The following is a 17,605-nucleotide window of genomic DNA, read 5'->3' as shown; positions in this document are numbered from 1 at the left end:
TTTGTAACGTGTAGATTGGGTGACACCGGTCAACCTTTTAAAATGTACGAAACTCCACTCCATCCATGATCTAGATTAAAATGTGAGTCCAAGCTTCCTTGCCCTGTGATAGACTATTACAACACATCTGTAGATCATTTTGGAATATAATTCAAAAGATGGGTTTTTGTTTGGTCCTCATACTTGAGTGTATTTATAAAGTATGTATGAGGAGCCTTTCTTACAGCGTTGTGAGAAACTCCCTAGTGCATGGCGATTACCTGATTACCTTCTTGACTCATGTCACGCTCATGTCATGACTCTCATTACCTCTTTGATGTGCTGTTTGGACATTCAGCCACAGACTCATCTCCCCTCTGGAACAACACGAAGTGACTTTGTGCCAGTAGCATTGAGGCTCCACAGCCAAGTCTGACCCCCCATATGTTCTTTTCTGTTCTTTGTTCTTGACTCTGGCACATTGCGCATGAACAGATGGACTGCAGTTCTGGTTCTCAAACATATTTAATTTCCATAAATCTATTGAGTATATACAAATACATCTATGCTCTCATAGTTACAGACCTGCATGGGTCCATTTGGGCCCCTTCAAGGAACCCTGAGGTTCCCAGGACAACTGGACTACACTATAGAACCATGATGCCTGTCAATGATAACTTTTGTGAGGTCGGCTTGTTATTCTTTATTACTTACTTACTTATTTCTCTACTCTTACCGATACTGTGTTTCACTAGGCCAAAGCGCACCAATGCAGCTACTCGCAGCAGGCAACTACTTGCAACCATTATCCCCAATGGCAGTTGCAAGGAGTTGCATTGGTGTGACATGGCCTTAAAAATGTTTTGTTGCAAGGAGTTGCAAGTACTGTAGTTGCAATCTTGCGGTTTGGCCTGCTGTTGCCTCTGCAACCCCTGAATTTCCCCACGGGGATCAGTGAAAGTTTATCTTATCTTATCAACTGTCATCGTTCACGTCTAAAGCCCACTCCTCACTGTGTTTTATCTGCTGTGCTTGGCACCATGACTGCATGTGGTTCCTTCCTTCAATGAGCCAGTGGCCGTCATCACGTGCAGACAGTGACATCTGCATGCCAGATGCCTTTCTTTGCCCTGTCCGAGATGTGTTTTAAGTCTGCTGTTGCCTCTGATCCACTTCATTAACATAATGTAGGTTTTGTGTTACAATGCTACACAAGTTCACAGTTGTTCTTTACAGTCTGACACTGAACCAAGAAGAATCCAAGTTGCTTGGCACAGGAATGATCATGTTTTCACTGAGAAATGGTTCCTTCAACACATTTTATTTCTTTTTTTACATATTATTAGTAATTAATCTGAAATGTTAGCCATGATCAGTGGTGGAAAAACTTTACTTTACTTACATTTTGATGCCAATATTTTTGTAGGCCTACTTATTACTCAAGTAAATTTTTAATTCTGGATTTTCACTCGTAGAGTATTTCTATAGTGGAGTAGGCCTATTGATACTTTTAGCCCTACTTTAAGTAAAGAATTTGAGTACTTTTTCCACCACTGGCTATGATAGGGGTGGTTGTGTGGCCTTATTTTTAGGGCACTGGCGTGCCTGGCAATGACCTATGAATCTTGACATTGCAATGCAATGCTACAGTATCCTACACTACAGTGTATCTGTTTCATGGCAGTGGGCAAACGTCTTGGACCGGGCCGACTCATTCCTTGTTGGAAGGGTCATGCGAAAACCATTTAAGTCAGACGAGAACAAATAAAGTGACAAAATCACCATTAATCAACTTGATAAACGGAGTTACAGAAAACGTGGGGCTTAAAACACAAGTCGGTCAAAAGAAATTAGACCCGCCTCCAGTGTGAAGTAGTTTAGATGTCGCCACTCCCCCCTCTCATAGTGAATGGAACATCCTGAAGTGGTTTGGCAGTCGGGGAACTGACAACAGCGCAGGGGGTAACGTACCGTTACACAGCGGCCAAGTGGGACAAGTTACAACACTAGCTGCAATCTTCTCCGTTGTTATTATTACGCAAAAAAAGTTCCATCCATTTTTTTGTACACTGCCAGATTGTTTAGAAGAAAACACAAAACGTGGCTTGAACTTTCAGACTACTTTTGGGAATGCTTCCTCAGTCTACCAATAAAGGTAAGTTTTGTTCGCTTGTTGAGACAACTTGAGTTACTTATTGTGCAAAACAAAACAAAATCCTTCTAAAAAAAATGATGCATCAAGCATGTCAGGTACATACAGGATATGCTCGTTTTGATCATATTCACTTATTACTTAATGGACGACGGTTATTCAAATAGAAACTACTTTTGATCCATGAAGTAAATAGTTTATTGTGGAGAAGAGCGTGGCGCTTCCAATTCACACTGAGGTCACCATAGTGATTTATACACACGAGCCTGGGACTGGTAATGTACAATGCATTGCATAAGTGTCCACAAATAGTATGAACAGAATGTATCTGCAATCCCAAAACCTTTAGTCTCCATTTGTTTTGAGACACTTTCATTGTAGGTTAATCATAGCTATTCTCATTTTCTATTAAGACAAGACATCATTTGTTTGTGAATGGATTATTAATCACTATCTATATTGTGATAAGCACGTATACACTGTAGATTAATTATTTGTATAATTTCTATTTAGATATATTCCCTTTTAACTGAATTATCTATTGTGACGAGTACTTTTTATATGGCAGCCATCCAACTGCATTAAAATGTGTCCCTCTTTGAATTGTACCAGGAGAGCAGAGAGTGAAGGTCCTTTCTGTAAACACCAGAAGACATGTCCTGGTCTCAGCCTGACTGTACAGTCCTGCTGCTGCTCGTGCTGCTGTGGGACTGCCTCTGTGCTTTGGAACTGAAGCCAACGAGATGGCCCCTCTATTCTCAAAAGCCCCTCATCCTGGCCTGGAATGCCCCGACGGAGGACTGCTGGCCGCGTCATGGCATTCGTTTTCAATTGGACCAGTTGTTCCAGATTGTTGCCTCACCCAACGAGGGCTTTGTTAAGCAAAACCTCACCATCTTCTACAAGGACCGATTGGGTAAGTATCCCTACTATACGGAAGGCGGCGTCCCGGTGAACGGTGGCCTGCCACAGGTGGCCAGTCTCACTGAGCACCTGGAGAAGATGCCAGAGGGTGTAAATAAGTATATACGTGAAAAGGGGGCCAAAGGCCTGGCCGTTATTGACTGGGAAGAGTGGCGCCCACTCTGGATACGCAACTGGGACACCAAAGACATATACCGCAGCCAGTCGCGCGAGCTGGTGAGCCAAAAGAACCGAACTTTGCCCATAGAGTACGTGTCAAAACTGGCCCAGCAGGAGTTTGAGATGTCGGCTCGGAAATTCATGCTCGAGACCCTGAAATACGCCAAGAACCTCCGGCCCAACCAACTGTGGGGTTTCTACCTGTTCCCAGACTGTTACAATCACGACTACCTGCGTATTCTGGAGAACTACACAGGCCGCTGTCCTGACGTGGAGGTGGTCCGCAATGGCCAGCTGAAATGGCTTTGGACCGAGAGCACAGCCCTCTTCCCCTCCATCTACATGGGCACCGTGCTGCGGGACTCGCCCTCCGGACGCCAGTTTGTCCGGAACCGTGTGAAGGAGGGGATGCGCCTGGCGTCGTCGGGACATGGGCTGGCACGTCCTGTCTTTGTGTACACCCGGCCAACCTATGACAAATCCCTGGAACTGCTGACGGAGGTGAGGGACCCTCCGGAGTCTACAGTGGCATGATGGCACTGTAAATGTCTGTCACACAGTAACCTACATTAACACTGGCGTCAGAAGTTTGGCCAAGTAATTATTGTCGAAACATAAAAAAAAAAAAGTTGTTGTACAAGCTCAATTAATCACTTTGCGATGTGTTGTAAGCTTAAGTTGTAGATTGGTTATTTTAGATATTGTGCAAATAGTGGTGATGAGACTTCTACTGCAGATTTTCTTTTCTTTTAGATGTGTTGTACTAGTGATGCATTACACTATACATATACAAGTATGCATTATATGAAGAAAAAGAATCTAGGCTCAAAGTCCTATGGGGTAACTCAGGATATGACCTTTTTTTTCTTTAACACTCTTCTATTGAGCTGAGCAATCACAGTGTAGGTGGCTCAAATATTCAACACTCCCTTCTCTCTCTCTCTCTCTCTCTCTCTCTCTCTCTCTCTCTCTCTCTCTCTCTCTCTCTGTTCAACATTATGCTGGCTCCTTACTTTTCCTTATCTTTAACCACAGTCCTTTCCTGTCCTTTTTAGCAGACACACATCCCAATACTCTTTGTATGTATGGGGCAGGATGGGTGTTGGTTGAGTTAACAGTCAGACCCTGCGGTTGCCCTATAGAGTATTTCCTTATGGCGGAATGAACGGATAACAGCTGATAACTTAACAGAGGTTTATGTTGCACTAACTTTATGACCCCATCATCTGTGACATTGATGTTAACCGTGACTTTAAGCATGTGTGCAGCTGTGCACTTTCTTTGTCATTGTGCTGTTATTGATTTGAATTGTTCATCTCTTTACAGACAGATCTGGTCTCCACCATTGGGGAGAGTGTGTCTTTGGGCGCTGCTGGCATTATCCTTTGGGGAGAAGCAGCTTTTGCTAGCAGCAAAGTAAGTAGGCACACACTTAATACCTGAAATCCCATAATCAAACAACTCAAACGGCGATATATTGATGCAGTCAATGGCGGTGCAGTGGAGGGTATAAGAAGGTATACGCCCTATACACCCACTTCCTTTTCAGTGGTCATTGTATTATTCACTTCTAGTGCACACAGAAATCTGTCTAGCCTTGTCACACAAATATGCAATTCAATATATACATGTTGATTTAGAAATCTGCTGCACTATCAATATCTGCCACGCATTCTACTATGACTCCTCTCGTCTCATCTAGAGGAAAAGTAAAGAAAACAATCTGCATTTTTCTTGCTTTACACTCATAGTGCACCCGTGCTCGGGGACACAGTCACACACACACACGGTTGCCCAAATGTAGCAACCCCGCCCGATTGAGCTTCCTCTTTCCATCTCTCCGTAGTGTGATTTGGCTTCAATTTATTCACGGCCAAACCTCACCCCCCTGTTTGGAAATATGTAGCATATGAGGTGAATTAACACGGAAGGGCAAAGGATTCCAACAAGCGCATAATATGCAAGCAATGCTTCAGAACAGTACCAACCAAGGCTGTTAACATAACACATCTATACAATAGTTTGAACCTGGAGTATAATGACGATGATGATTATCACAAACACAGGGATAGATAGATACCTTTATTATCCCAAGGGGGAAAATCAGTCGCCCGGAAGCTGCAGCACAGCAGTTTAAGGATATTTACAAAGTTACAGAGAAGTATGAAAAGAAAAAATTGAACAGTGTACAGTAAAGAGCAAGGTACACCAAAGAAAGGGAACGAAGAATAGATGCATAAAGTGTCAAAAACAGTCAATTAGTGAAACAGCCATACTTAAAAAAAACAAATAGCAATACTTAAGCACAACTGTCAATACAGTGCCAAACAAAAGTGTCCTTTGTGTTGTAGGTAACACAAGGCAAACAAAGCTTAATCCAGTTTAAATACATGCAAAGGTTCCATTACAAACAGCCAATGAGGTATTGATGTTCACATACAGTAGGCTACTGTACCAGTGGCTGAACTCTCTCTGCTTGATTGGTCATATACTGTAGAATGATACAGAAAAAAACCTCATTGTAGGACAATTATGAAGCAAATATTAGCTGCAGCAGAAAAGTAACTTTTCAAACTATACTGGCCTTGTCCTATAGTATACAGTACTTATGAGAAACTAGTTGACAGTTTGTTATTTTTGAGTACACTGTCACTTTAAGTTTGCTTGCCAATATGATAATTTCAGTGGACGTGTCACTGTTTCTGAGAATTATTTCCACTGGGTGCTGTTTGTTTACAGCAAGGGCCACCTTAGAATTCCACCTCTGTATCACAAAACACACAACAAACAACAAATGCCTCACCACCTGTTTGGTCAACATATCCACGTAACTAATTTCTCACAATTTTCCAGTCTATATATCTCCTGAACGCACCCACCCCCTTGGCACTATCTCTATTGAGGTATTTTATTGTGTCTAAATCATCCATCTCTAGCTTAAACTCAAACCCCAAATTTGCAGATTAACACAAACATTATCACCTCACATGACATTTTTCAATCGGCTCTGTTTGAACACTCTTGAGTTAAAGGCACCCCCTTGGTAGGATACCAATTTTTATCCTGTGAGGAATGAGAACTTCTACCGGTTACAGGATAAACAAGTGAAATTGGAAGTGATGGCGGAAAAAAAGCAGACAAATATGGAACTGGAACACTATAAAAGTGAAGCTGATAAATGATCTCAACCAGGCATGACTGAACTACCAGGCACGCCTAGATAAGGAAATACTTAATCTGTAGTAAATTAACATCCGCCCGCCATCTGCAGCAGTGGTGTGGCATGACGGGGCATGTTTGGTATGGGGTTATGGGGTTCTCTCTCCTGATTTGATAAAATTAGTATCCCAACTGAACAATTTATTTTTTTGCTTACTAAAGAGCCGGAGAGATGGGTAGATCCCTGTTTACTATTCATGGGTTCAATTTGTAGTCCTACAGCGGCCATGAGGACCAACACAGGTGTTTCACTTGTCTGATTGGCATAGAATTAATGTTCTACACCAATCAGAACACCAGTGTTGGTCCTCATTATGGCCGCTGTAGGACTACAAATTGAACCCATGAATATGTTTACACTACTATATGGTCACTATTGCAATGTAGAGCTTTGACAAACAAAACAACAACTTTAAAAACAACATCACTTTCATATGCTTTTTTTTTTCTTCATATTTTTTCATCAAACCCTTTTCTGGGGGCGAACATTTGTTGAAAAGATTTGCAGAAGTGGGAAAAAAGAAGCTGAGTTTAAGTATATCGGGTTTAAGTGGTTCATTTTGAGCGTACAGATGGAACCAAATGATAATGTGCTTTATATTTCCAAACAGGGTGACAAACAGCTTTAAAATAGCAAAATAAAATACACAGTAAAACTCAAAGGATACAATAAACATCAGTTAACATCAATTTAAACTAATTAAGATAAACATGAAAAGGTATACAAGGAAATAAACGTGGGTAAAAGATGCAATAAAAACTGTGGTAAGTTTCCAGGGGTTCCAGACTTTCCTCTGAACCCGTAAAGGGTCAGTTTGTTTACTCTCAGGAGTTAAATGAACACTAAGACTTTACTGTGCACTAGTGTTGTAGTCGAGTCCACCTAAAGCGAGTCCAAGTCAAGTCCAAGTCATATAGACGGGTTTCTGGTCCACGTTACACTGATAAAACTAGATGCATGCGCAGGGACCGTACCAAAATTAGCCAATGAAACCAGTGCTCCCCAAAACAACAGGTTTGGGGATTGGACGGAATTGATTACATGATACAGTCAGCTGTGCATTTAGTCTCAATGTTTGTAAACAAGAAACCCGTCTATAGGGTTCGAGACCGAGTCTTTTTTTTTTTTTTTTGGTAGGTACGCCAAATGAATGGCTCGTCTTCAAATTAAAACAATAGGTCTCCCCAAATTACCTTTGGTTGCTATGGTTTAGGTTTGAGGGAGTTTTACACTAAATAAATCAGTAGTAGTAGTAGCTATTGCTGAATGTGATGTTGTTAACCAAAATGAAATTGTAAATGTCTGCTCGTTTTTACATGACATCAATCACATAAGGTGAACAATGTATTCCTTTTCATTCAATCTCTCTCTAAATTAGCACCAGGGTTGGGAAGGTTACTTTTAAAAAGTATTCCTTACTTAAAAGTATTAACTACTAGTTACTTTCAGTTACTTTGGATAATCTTTACAAAATTATTTATTTAAATATATATTTTTAAATAAGACTCCCGGTACTGTTTTGTACGATTTTCTATCTAAGAGCCAATATACACAAGTAAGACAAATAAGTACAAATAAGACTTATGCCATACTGTATATCCCAAATCACAGACGATAATTATCCAGTCTAATATCATGATATGGATATAATATTGATGCCCATGCACAAAAGGCCAAGTGATTACAAAAAGAATATTAATTAAAAAAGAATATTATACTAGGCCTACTGTAGTCTATAACATTTTTAAACATTGCTGTTATAGCTGTGTCATTGTAATAGAGCTGCATGATTATGGCAAAACGTATCTTATCAAACAAAATCTTATCTTAATGAAGAAACATTTTATTTTGACTAAAATCTAAAATAAATAAATACGGTTTCCCCATTCAAACACATAGCAGTACATGCCTGTCTGCATTTGAATGTTCAAGGTGAGAAATGTACCTTATGTCATTATAGTCTCATGCCTTTCAATTATATACAAAATGCGAAAAAGAAAAATACCCCATGTCGCTGCTTCAGGCTTCAGTTGTTTTGGTTCTTTTAACCTCTCTATAGGGACTTAACTTCTTCGGTGCCGTATGTAAAGTGGGACCTCTTATATTGCCGTCTCGCCACCAAAGGGTTAAAAAAAATAGTGTGCACGCCGGTGTACGAATTCGTGCACAGATGATGCACTATGCATGTACACACTTTTCACAGCTTTCAAACAAAAAATCCGCTTGGAAATCCGTTCAGGCATTTAGGAGATAGCAGCCCTTATGTTTTCTTCAAATGTAAACAAACATGGCTGCCATGTTGGAGGCGCCGTACAGACATCTGCGTCACGCATCATCATCTTATCGTATGAGAATGGCCACTGGGGGCGCCGTACTAATGCATTCTCAATGCAAGGTTGTTTGGTGTTTTGTCGTTGCCGTGTCTCTTCAAGAGCGTACAGGCTGCGGTTGAGCTAGAGACACGGCAACGACAAAAAAACAAACAACCTTCCATTGACAATGCATTAGTACGGCGCCCCCAGTGGCCATTCTCAGACGATAAGATGATGATGCGTGACGCACATGTGTGAGCGCGGCCTGAAAGATGGGGTTGGTATAGACCGGTTTCTTGTTTACAAACATTGAGACTAAATGCACAGCTGAATGTATCATGTAATAAATTCCCACCAATCCCCAAACCTGTTGTTTTGGGGAGCGCTGCATGGTTTCTATTTATTGGCTAATTTTGGTACCGACCCATCAGTGTGACGTGGACCAGAAACCCGTCTATGGGGGTTAAACATGCAATTTCGCGATCGCGATCATGCCTGGTACATTGTTGGAGGTCCAAAACATTTTTTCTTTTTTTCTTTTCTTTTTTAAAAAAAGTCGATAAAAGTCGATTGGCAGGGAAGGCAGTTAAAAAGTCGATTCTATTATGGAAGTCGATTTTTTGGCATGGTATGAGTTAAACTGTCACCTTCTCTCTAGCTGTTCATCAGTGCATTTGTTAATTAACGAGTTATAGGCTGCAGCTGGGAAGACAACAAGACATCATGTGTATGCGTGTGCGTATCAGATGCGCATCAGATACGCTCCATACTTACAGCTCTCATATGGATACCAGTAAGACTCCCTAATCGGGAGATAAGCGACCGTAGGTCACTTATCTCCACAAATAGGGCAAAAATGTGTTTTGCCAAAATCTTCCTGATCCATGTTGATGACATGAGTGTAGACATACTGTGTAGTGATTTTCGTGATTTTAGGGCAAAATCTGTAGGAGCAGTGTCCAAAAATGTGTTTTTAAAAATCGGCCTGGAGGTGGCGCTATATGGGAGAGATTCATGTTGATGGGATGAGTGTAGACATACTGTGTACCGATTTGCGTGATTTTAGGGCAAAAATTGTAGGAGCAGTGTCCAAAAATGTGTTTTGCAAGAATCGGCCTCATGGTGGCGCTAGAAGAGGGCCATGTGAGAAATGAGGGGTGGGGTCTCCGCGCCGGCAAGGCGGACGAATAGGTACCGGCCCCGGCTGTCCCGGTCGCTCCTAGCCGGAGTTACGGCATTTTATGTGAGCTGCAGTGTAGGGGGTCCTCCACTGGGGGCGCCACCACTTTTGCATCCGTTCTGGAGCACCAGGAGTCGGTGGTCCCCGGGAATTCCCCGTGAGCAGCCCCGTTGGGGTGGTCATTTGGTCAGTTTAGCACATTTGGTCATTTTTTACATCTGGGGGTCCCCCAGGGACCTGGGGGTCCCTGGAGCTCCGGGGGTCCTTGGAGGTTGTAGTTTGGCAGGCAAGGAACGTGTGTGCAAAATGTGGCATGGATGGGGGCAACGGTTGCGGAGATATGAGCAGGGCAAGAGTGTGACGTGTGAGGTGTGACAGACAGACTGACGGACTCACTCACACTTTGTGCAGGTTTTGATAGTAAATGCGACCTACGGTCGCAATAATACATTTATTCCATTGTATTGTAGTGACTTGATTCAAGTGGACTCGGTGGGGAGCGAGTCCCGAGTCAATTGGTCCGAGACCGAGACGAGTCCAAGTCAAATCAAGGGCGAGACTGAGACGAGACCGAGTCAATGACTCGAGTACTACAACACTACTGTGCACCCTTATGCTTTTTATAATATTAAGAATTATTCATATTATTTCTTAAACCTAGCTTTGCTTCTTTTTCTGTATCTGTTCTGTTTCATAAATGCTGTAGCCTACTACAATTACAATTCTCAATAGAGGTCTTTAGCAGAAACTCTTCTTATCCAGGGCGACAGCAATGTAAATAATCACATACCGTATATAGATAGAATACAGATTGCAGAAACTAGGTTACTAGGTAGACCATTAACCAATATTATATCTAAACAATATGCATCTAAACCAGTAAGACTCCCTAATCGGGAGATAAGCGACCGTTGGTCGCTTATCTCCTGTCACACTGCTGACATCAGTATGACATCACACCGTACACAAATGACCCTTATATAAGACCGGCATTATCTACCGACAGATTAGTAACAAGATGTCAAAATCGTTGAAGGTTGAATCTCCAGATATGGAGATAACCAACACATCCCTCCATATATGGAGATAACCGACGAATCTCACTAAGTCTGACCTCACAAGCCCCATATTTGGACACGAACAACATATAACTCCATATATAGAGACATAGCTGCTGACATCAGTATGACATCACACTGCTGACATCAGTATGACATCACACCGTACACAAATGACCCTTATATAAGACCGGCATTATCTACCGACAGATTAGATGCAAGCAGGATCTCGACTCTGACACAACTCATCGGCTCATAAGCTGGTTCTCCCTCCATATATGGAGATAACCGACGAATCTCACTAAGTCTGACCTCACAAGCCCCATATTTGGACACGAACAACATATAACTCCATATATAGAGACATAGCTGCTGACATCAGTATGACATCACACTGCTGACATCAGTATGACATCACACCGTACACAAATGACCCTGACGGCACACACCAAGCAGTGTGATGTCATACTGATGCGGAGATATGAGCAGGGCAAAGGTGTGACGTGTGACGTGTGACCGACGGACGGACGGACGGACGGCCGGTGGAGGTTTTGATACTAAACTGCGACCTGACGGTCGCAATAAGAATCTCTGCATTGATACTATATGATACCAGGTAAACAATGAACCTGGCATCTGTCTAAATAACATGCTATCTAAATTACATTCTTAACCTTTGTGATCAAGAGCATACCAGTAAGGCTCCCTAATCGGGAGATAAGCGACCGTAGGTCACTTATCTCCACAAATAGGGCAAAAATGTGTTTTGCCAAAATCTTCCTGATCCATGTTGATGACATGAGTGTAGACATACTGTGTAGTGATTTTCGTGATTTTAGGGCAAAATCTGTAGGAGCAGTGTCCAAAAATGTGTTTTTAAAAATCGGCCTGGAGGTGGCGCTATATGGGAGAGATTCATGTTGATGGGATGAGTGTAGACATACTGTGTACCGATTTGCGTGATTTTAGGGCAAAAATTGTAGGAGCAGTGTCCAAAAATGTGTTTTGCAAGAATCGGCCTCATGGTGGCGCTAGAAGAGGGCCATGTGAGAAATGAGGGGTGGGGTCTCCGCGCCGGCAAGGCGGACGAATAGGTACCGGCCCCGGCTGTCCCGGTCGCTCCTAGCCGGAGTTACGGCATTTTATGTGAGCTGCAGTGTAGGGGGTCCTCCACTGGGGGCGCCACCACTTTTGCATCCGTTCTGGAGCACCAGGAGTCGGTGGTCCCCGGGAATTCCCCGTGAGCAGCCCCGTTGGGGTGGTCATTTGGTCAGTTTAGCACATTTGGTCATTTTTTACATCTGGGGGTCCCCCAGGGACCTGGGGGTCCCTGGAGCTCCGGGGGTCCTTGGAGGTTGTAGTTTGGCAGGCAAGGAACGTGTGTGCAAAATGTGGCATGGATGGGGGCAACGGTTGCGGAGATATGAGCAGGGCAAGAGTGTGACGTGTGAGGTGTGACAGACAGACTGACGGACTCACTCACACTTTGTGCAGGTTTTGATAGTAAATGCGACCTACGGTCGCAATAATACATTTATTCCATTGTATTGTAGTGACTTGATTCAAGTGGACTCGGTGGGGAGCGAGTCCCGAGTCAATTGGTCCGAGACCGAGACGAGTCCAAGTCAAATCAAGGGCGAGACTGAGACGAGACCGAGTCAATGACTCGAGTACTACAACACTACTGTGCACCCTTATGCTTTTTATAATATTAAGAATTATTCATATTATTTCTTAAACCTAGCTTTGCTTCTTTTTCTGTATCTGTTCTGTTTCATAAATGCTGTAGCCTACTACAATTACAATTCTCAATAGAGGTCTTTAGCAGAAACTCTTCTTATCCAGGGCGACAGCAATGTAAATAATCACATACCGTATATAGATAGAATACAGATTGCAGAAACTAGGTTACTAGGTAGACCATTAACCAATATTATATCTAAACAATATGCATCTAAACCAGTAAGACTCCCTAATCGGGAGATAAGCGACTGTTGGTCGCTTATCTCCTGTCACACTGCTGACATCAGTATGACATCACACCGTACACAAATGACCCTTATATAAGACCGGCATTATCTACCGACAGATTAGTAACAAGATGTCAAAATCGTTGAAGGTTGAATCTCCAGATATGGAGATAACCAACACATCCCTCCATATATGGAGATAACCGACGAATCTCACTAAGTCTGACCTCACAAGCCCCATATTTGGACACGAACAACATATAACTCCATATATAGAGACATAGCTGCTGACATCAGTATGACATCACACTGCTGACATCAGTATGACATCACACCGTACACAAATGACCCTTATATAAGACCGGCATTATCTACCGACAGATTAGATGCAAGCAGGATCTCGACTCTGACACAACTCATCGGCTCATAAGCTGGTTCTCCCTCCATATATGGAGATAACCGACGAATCTCACTAAGTCTGACCTCACAAGCCCCATATTTGGACACGAACAACATATAACTCCATATATAGAGACATAGCTGCTGACATCAGTATGACATCACACTGCTGACATCAGTATGACATCACACCGTACACAAATGACCCTGACGGCACACACCAAGCAGTGTGATGTCATACTGATGCGGAGATATGAGCAGGGCAAAGGTGTGACGTGTGACGTGTGACCGACGGACGGACGGACGGACGGCCGGTGGAGGTTTTGATACTAAACTGCGACCTGACGGTCGCAATAAGAATCTCTGCATTGATACTATATGATACCAGGTAAACAATGAACCTGGCATCTGTCTAAATAACATGCTATCTAAATTACATTCTTAACCTTTGTGATCAAGAGCATACCAGTAAGGCTCCCTAATCGGGAGATAAGCGACCGTAGGTCACTTATCTCCACAAATAGGGCAAAAATGTGTTTTGCCAAAATCTTCCTGATCCATGTTGATGACATGAGTGTAGACATACTGTGTAGTGATTTTCGTGATTTTAGGGCAAAATCTGTAGGAGCAGTGTCCAAAAATGTGTTTTTAAAAATCGGCCTGGAGGTGGCGCTATATGGGAGAGATTCATGTTGATGGGATGAGTGTAGACATACTGTGTACCGATTTGCGTGATTTTAGGGCAAAAATTGTAGGAGCAGTGTCCAAAAATGTGTTTTGCAAGAATCGGCCTCATGGTGGCGCTAGAAGAGGGCCATGTGAGAAAGGAGGGGTGGGGTCTCCGCGCCGGCAAGGCGGACGAATAGGTACCGGCCCCGGCTGTCCCGGTCGCTCCTAGCCGGAGTTACGGCATTTTATGTGAGCTGCAGTGTAGGGGGTCCTCCACTGGGGGCGCCACCACTTTTGCATCCGTTCTGGAGCACCAGGAGTCGGTGGTCCCCGGGAATTCCCCGTGAGCAGCCCCGTTGGGGTGGTCATTTGGTCAGTTTAGCACATTTGGTCATTTTTTACATCTGGGGGTCCCCCAGGGACCTGGGAGTCCCTGGAGCTCCGGGGGTCCTTGGAGGTTGTAGTTTGGCAGGTAAGGAGTGTGTGTGCAAAATTTGGCATGGATCGGGGCAACGGTTGCGGAGATATGAGCAGGGCAAGAGTGTGACGTGTGAGGTGTGACAGACAGACTGACGGACTGACGGACTGACGGACTTACACTTTGTGCAGGGTTTGATAGTAAATGCGACCTACGGTCGCAATAAACCTAAGAAACAAAAAGATTAGAACAAGTGAGTGACTTCACTTGTGGCAAGAAGGGTCACAGGGAGAGTGCTAGGGGGGGTGTACTGCCATAATAACGACTGTATCTCCCCCGTGGGATCAATAAAGGCCTATCTCTCTAAGTGGGTAATGACTGTCTATTTGGCATTCTTCTCCCCTTCCAGAGCAGCTGCTCCAACCTCAACGAGTATCTGGAAGGCACACTGGGAAAGTACCTACTCAACGTCTCCACGGCAGCGGAGCTGTGCAGCCAGACGCTGTGCGGCTCCCACGGCCGATGCCTGCGCAGACACCCAGACACTGATGTCTATCTGCACCTGGACACCCTCACGCACAGCATTGTCAGCCAGGGCAGGAGGTGGACGGTCAGTGGGGAGCTGGGCGCGGACGGCAAGAAGCGCTTCCATGGTGTGTTCCAGTGTCAGTGCTACAGCGGCTACCAAGGGGAGCACTGCGATCTGACTGACCCAATGCAGCAGAGAGGGCTCGCTTCCCGACCGGCGGCCTCCACCTCCGTAGTGCAATGTGTGATCTGGGTGCTTATCGCTTTCCTCTTGTGTTAACCACTCGAAGCCTAGCCGTCCCTGTCCTGGAGGCGAAAGTTGTCTGTCCACTCGCTCACAGTGAGTCGGCCGCGTTGTGACATGTTGTGAGCTTGTAGATCAGCTACTTTCGGCAAAGAGATTTTGGTGTAGAGGGAAAAAGGAGTGTCCGAAGGATAGAGCCCTGGGGGACCCCGGTCAACGAAGTAATATACTGTAACGTCGTTGTCGGGTAGCAACCTTGCATGTCCAAAACTGTTTGTTTTGTATTTATCATTTAAAAACTGATCTAAACTAGTGAAAACAGCATAGAACACCTCGCATTGTGTGCTTGTAGATCTGCTGTTTTCACTACTTTTTGTATGATGAAGCAGGGCTTTGTTTTGCGAAAAAACATACAAATTTGAAATATGGAGATATGAGGTTTCTGCCCGACAGTGACGATAAGGTTTAAGTGGTTTTAACATACTAATACATAGACATAGCAGTAGTCATATCATTTTGTATGTCAAAGACTAGCCCCTTCCTTCCCCTTTTTTATTTTGTCCTTTTGATTGCTGTAGTGTAAAGATTGGCATTTCTACGGATGGCAAGAAGTGATTTTTTTGTTTCCCTTTAATTTTTTTTTCTTCAGAGAAACACTGTGGAAAGGCTTAGGGTTGTTTATGTGTGTTAATTCTTTCACATGATGGAGGGCTGGCTGGAAATAACTTTGTTTACATTTTGCTCTCTGTCTCCTCCTCTCTTCCGCTATCAGACACTGTTTCTCAAGGTGTCATATTCCCATGATTTGCATAGGGGACATGGCTTGTGATGAGATGTGACATTAATGACAAACGAGAATATGTAGGTCAGTATAACTGTGCTGAAATGGAAATGATGCACTTAATTCTGGGAATAGCACAAAGGTAACTTTAGTGCCTTACCTCTTCTTCCATGACCTCCAAATGACATCTGATGTTTTATTATCGAGGTAAATACTATTTATTTGAATGTACTTTTTTTTAAAGTGTTCTTCTTTTCTACAAGATTGTCATTTTTGTATTTCTGAACCATGACTACTACACTCAGAACAGTTTAAATACACAACACCAAACCGCTCCATTTATGCTAAGATCTCTCTCTTGCTCTCTCTCTCGCCCCTTATTTTGGCAGCACTTTTACTGGAAATGCTCAAGCGTTTCAGTCTTGACTGTGTAAAGAACAAAATGGTGACACTTTGTGTTTTATGATTTTTCTCTTACTATGATCTCTTTTTATGTTTTTTTCCTCCTTTTTAATCAAACTGTTTGACAAGATGGCATATGCCGTCTTGTTGAAATAAACATATTTTTTTTGTTCATCTAAGTGTCAACTTTTGTTTTACTGAGCAGCAACACGGTGGAAAGTGACAGGAAAAGTGTGTGCGTTTGTGCACACATGCATGCGTGTGAGTATGCTTGAGTGTATGTGTGCTCGTGCGTGTGTCAGAGAGGGGACATGCAAGATGTGCCAGAACCGGAGAAGAGGCCATGACATTGTGAGCACATGACTCCCACACATCCCATGATTATTATTGTGATGCATAGATGTGCACACAGGACAAGTCTTTGTAGCACAGAGCTGAAACTATTTTAAAGATATAACAAGTTAAGTTGCCAGTTGGTTCTTGGTGGTTTAGCCAAGAATGAGTCAAATTGAGTTTATCACTTAGTGAAGGCTATTGTGCTGCATGCATGTGTAGGTCAGAAATAGTTTCTCCACAATCAGATTGTTTCTTTTGAGAAGAAAACACATGTTGTCACAAAGGGGAGGCAGTTCGCTTCTCCTCGGGGAGAAACACATGTTGCCCGCTGCTGCAGCCCCATAACCCCCTCCCCTTGTAATTGCAGGGTGCCTTAAAGCCATGAGTTATTTTCAACTCCTTTTAAGACTTGCAGCACGACTTACATTCAAATTTCAGGCCGGACAACTCATTATGGTTGCTTCACAAACGTTTAGAGTACCCAATTCATATACTATATTAAGGGACACTTCTTTGCGGAATAATTATGGACAGTTTTCTTTCCTTGATAATTATGGGTATTTATCTTGTGTTCATTCATAATGCAATGCATAGTAAACCATTGCTGTTAAAACATGGTGTGGTATTCAGAGTCAATGAGATATTGGTTACGGGGTATACAGTATTGCATTGGTTCTCAACGTGGGGTCTGGGGACCCCCAGGGGTCCTTGAGGGAGTTCCAGGGGGTCCTCAGCTAAATGTTAGTTAGTCAGGACTCAGGAAACAAATGGACCCTTATGGGTCTGTAACTCTGAGAGAGTACAAATGGACCTGACAGGATCCATTTGGTTCCATTTGTACTCTATGGTGGTCCGTGGCCTAAGCCCCTTTTCC

At 43.2% G+C, this 17,605-nt stretch overlaps 1 protein-coding gene across 1 annotated transcript; it reads left to right on the top strand.

The window, feature by feature from the left end:
* The first annotated feature begins 1,931 nt into the window (after positions 1 to 1,931).
* On the top strand, positions 1,932 to 16,491 carry hyal2a (hyaluronidase 2a). Its single transcript, XM_080727397.1, has 4 exons — positions 1,932 to 2,134; positions 2,744 to 3,715; positions 4,541 to 4,630; positions 14,850 to 16,491. Exons 2-4 carry the CDS (start codon positions 2,786 to 2,788, stop codon positions 15,246 to 15,248), a joined length of 1,419 nt encoding a protein of 472 aa, XP_080583523.1. The 5' UTR covers positions 1,932 to 2,134; positions 2,744 to 2,785; the 3' UTR covers positions 15,249 to 16,491.
* The last annotated feature ends 1,114 nt before the right edge of the window (positions 16,492 to 17,605 follow it).

Source organism: Nannobrachium achirus (assembly GCF_963921795.1).
Source record: "Nannobrachium achirus genome assembly, chromosome: 6".
Lineage (NCBI taxonomy): Eukaryota > Metazoa > Chordata > Actinopteri > Myctophiformes > Myctophidae > Nannobrachium > Nannobrachium achirus.
The sequence above is the reverse complement of the archived record's forward strand: the minus strand, read 5'-3'. Positions and strand labels throughout refer to the sequence as shown.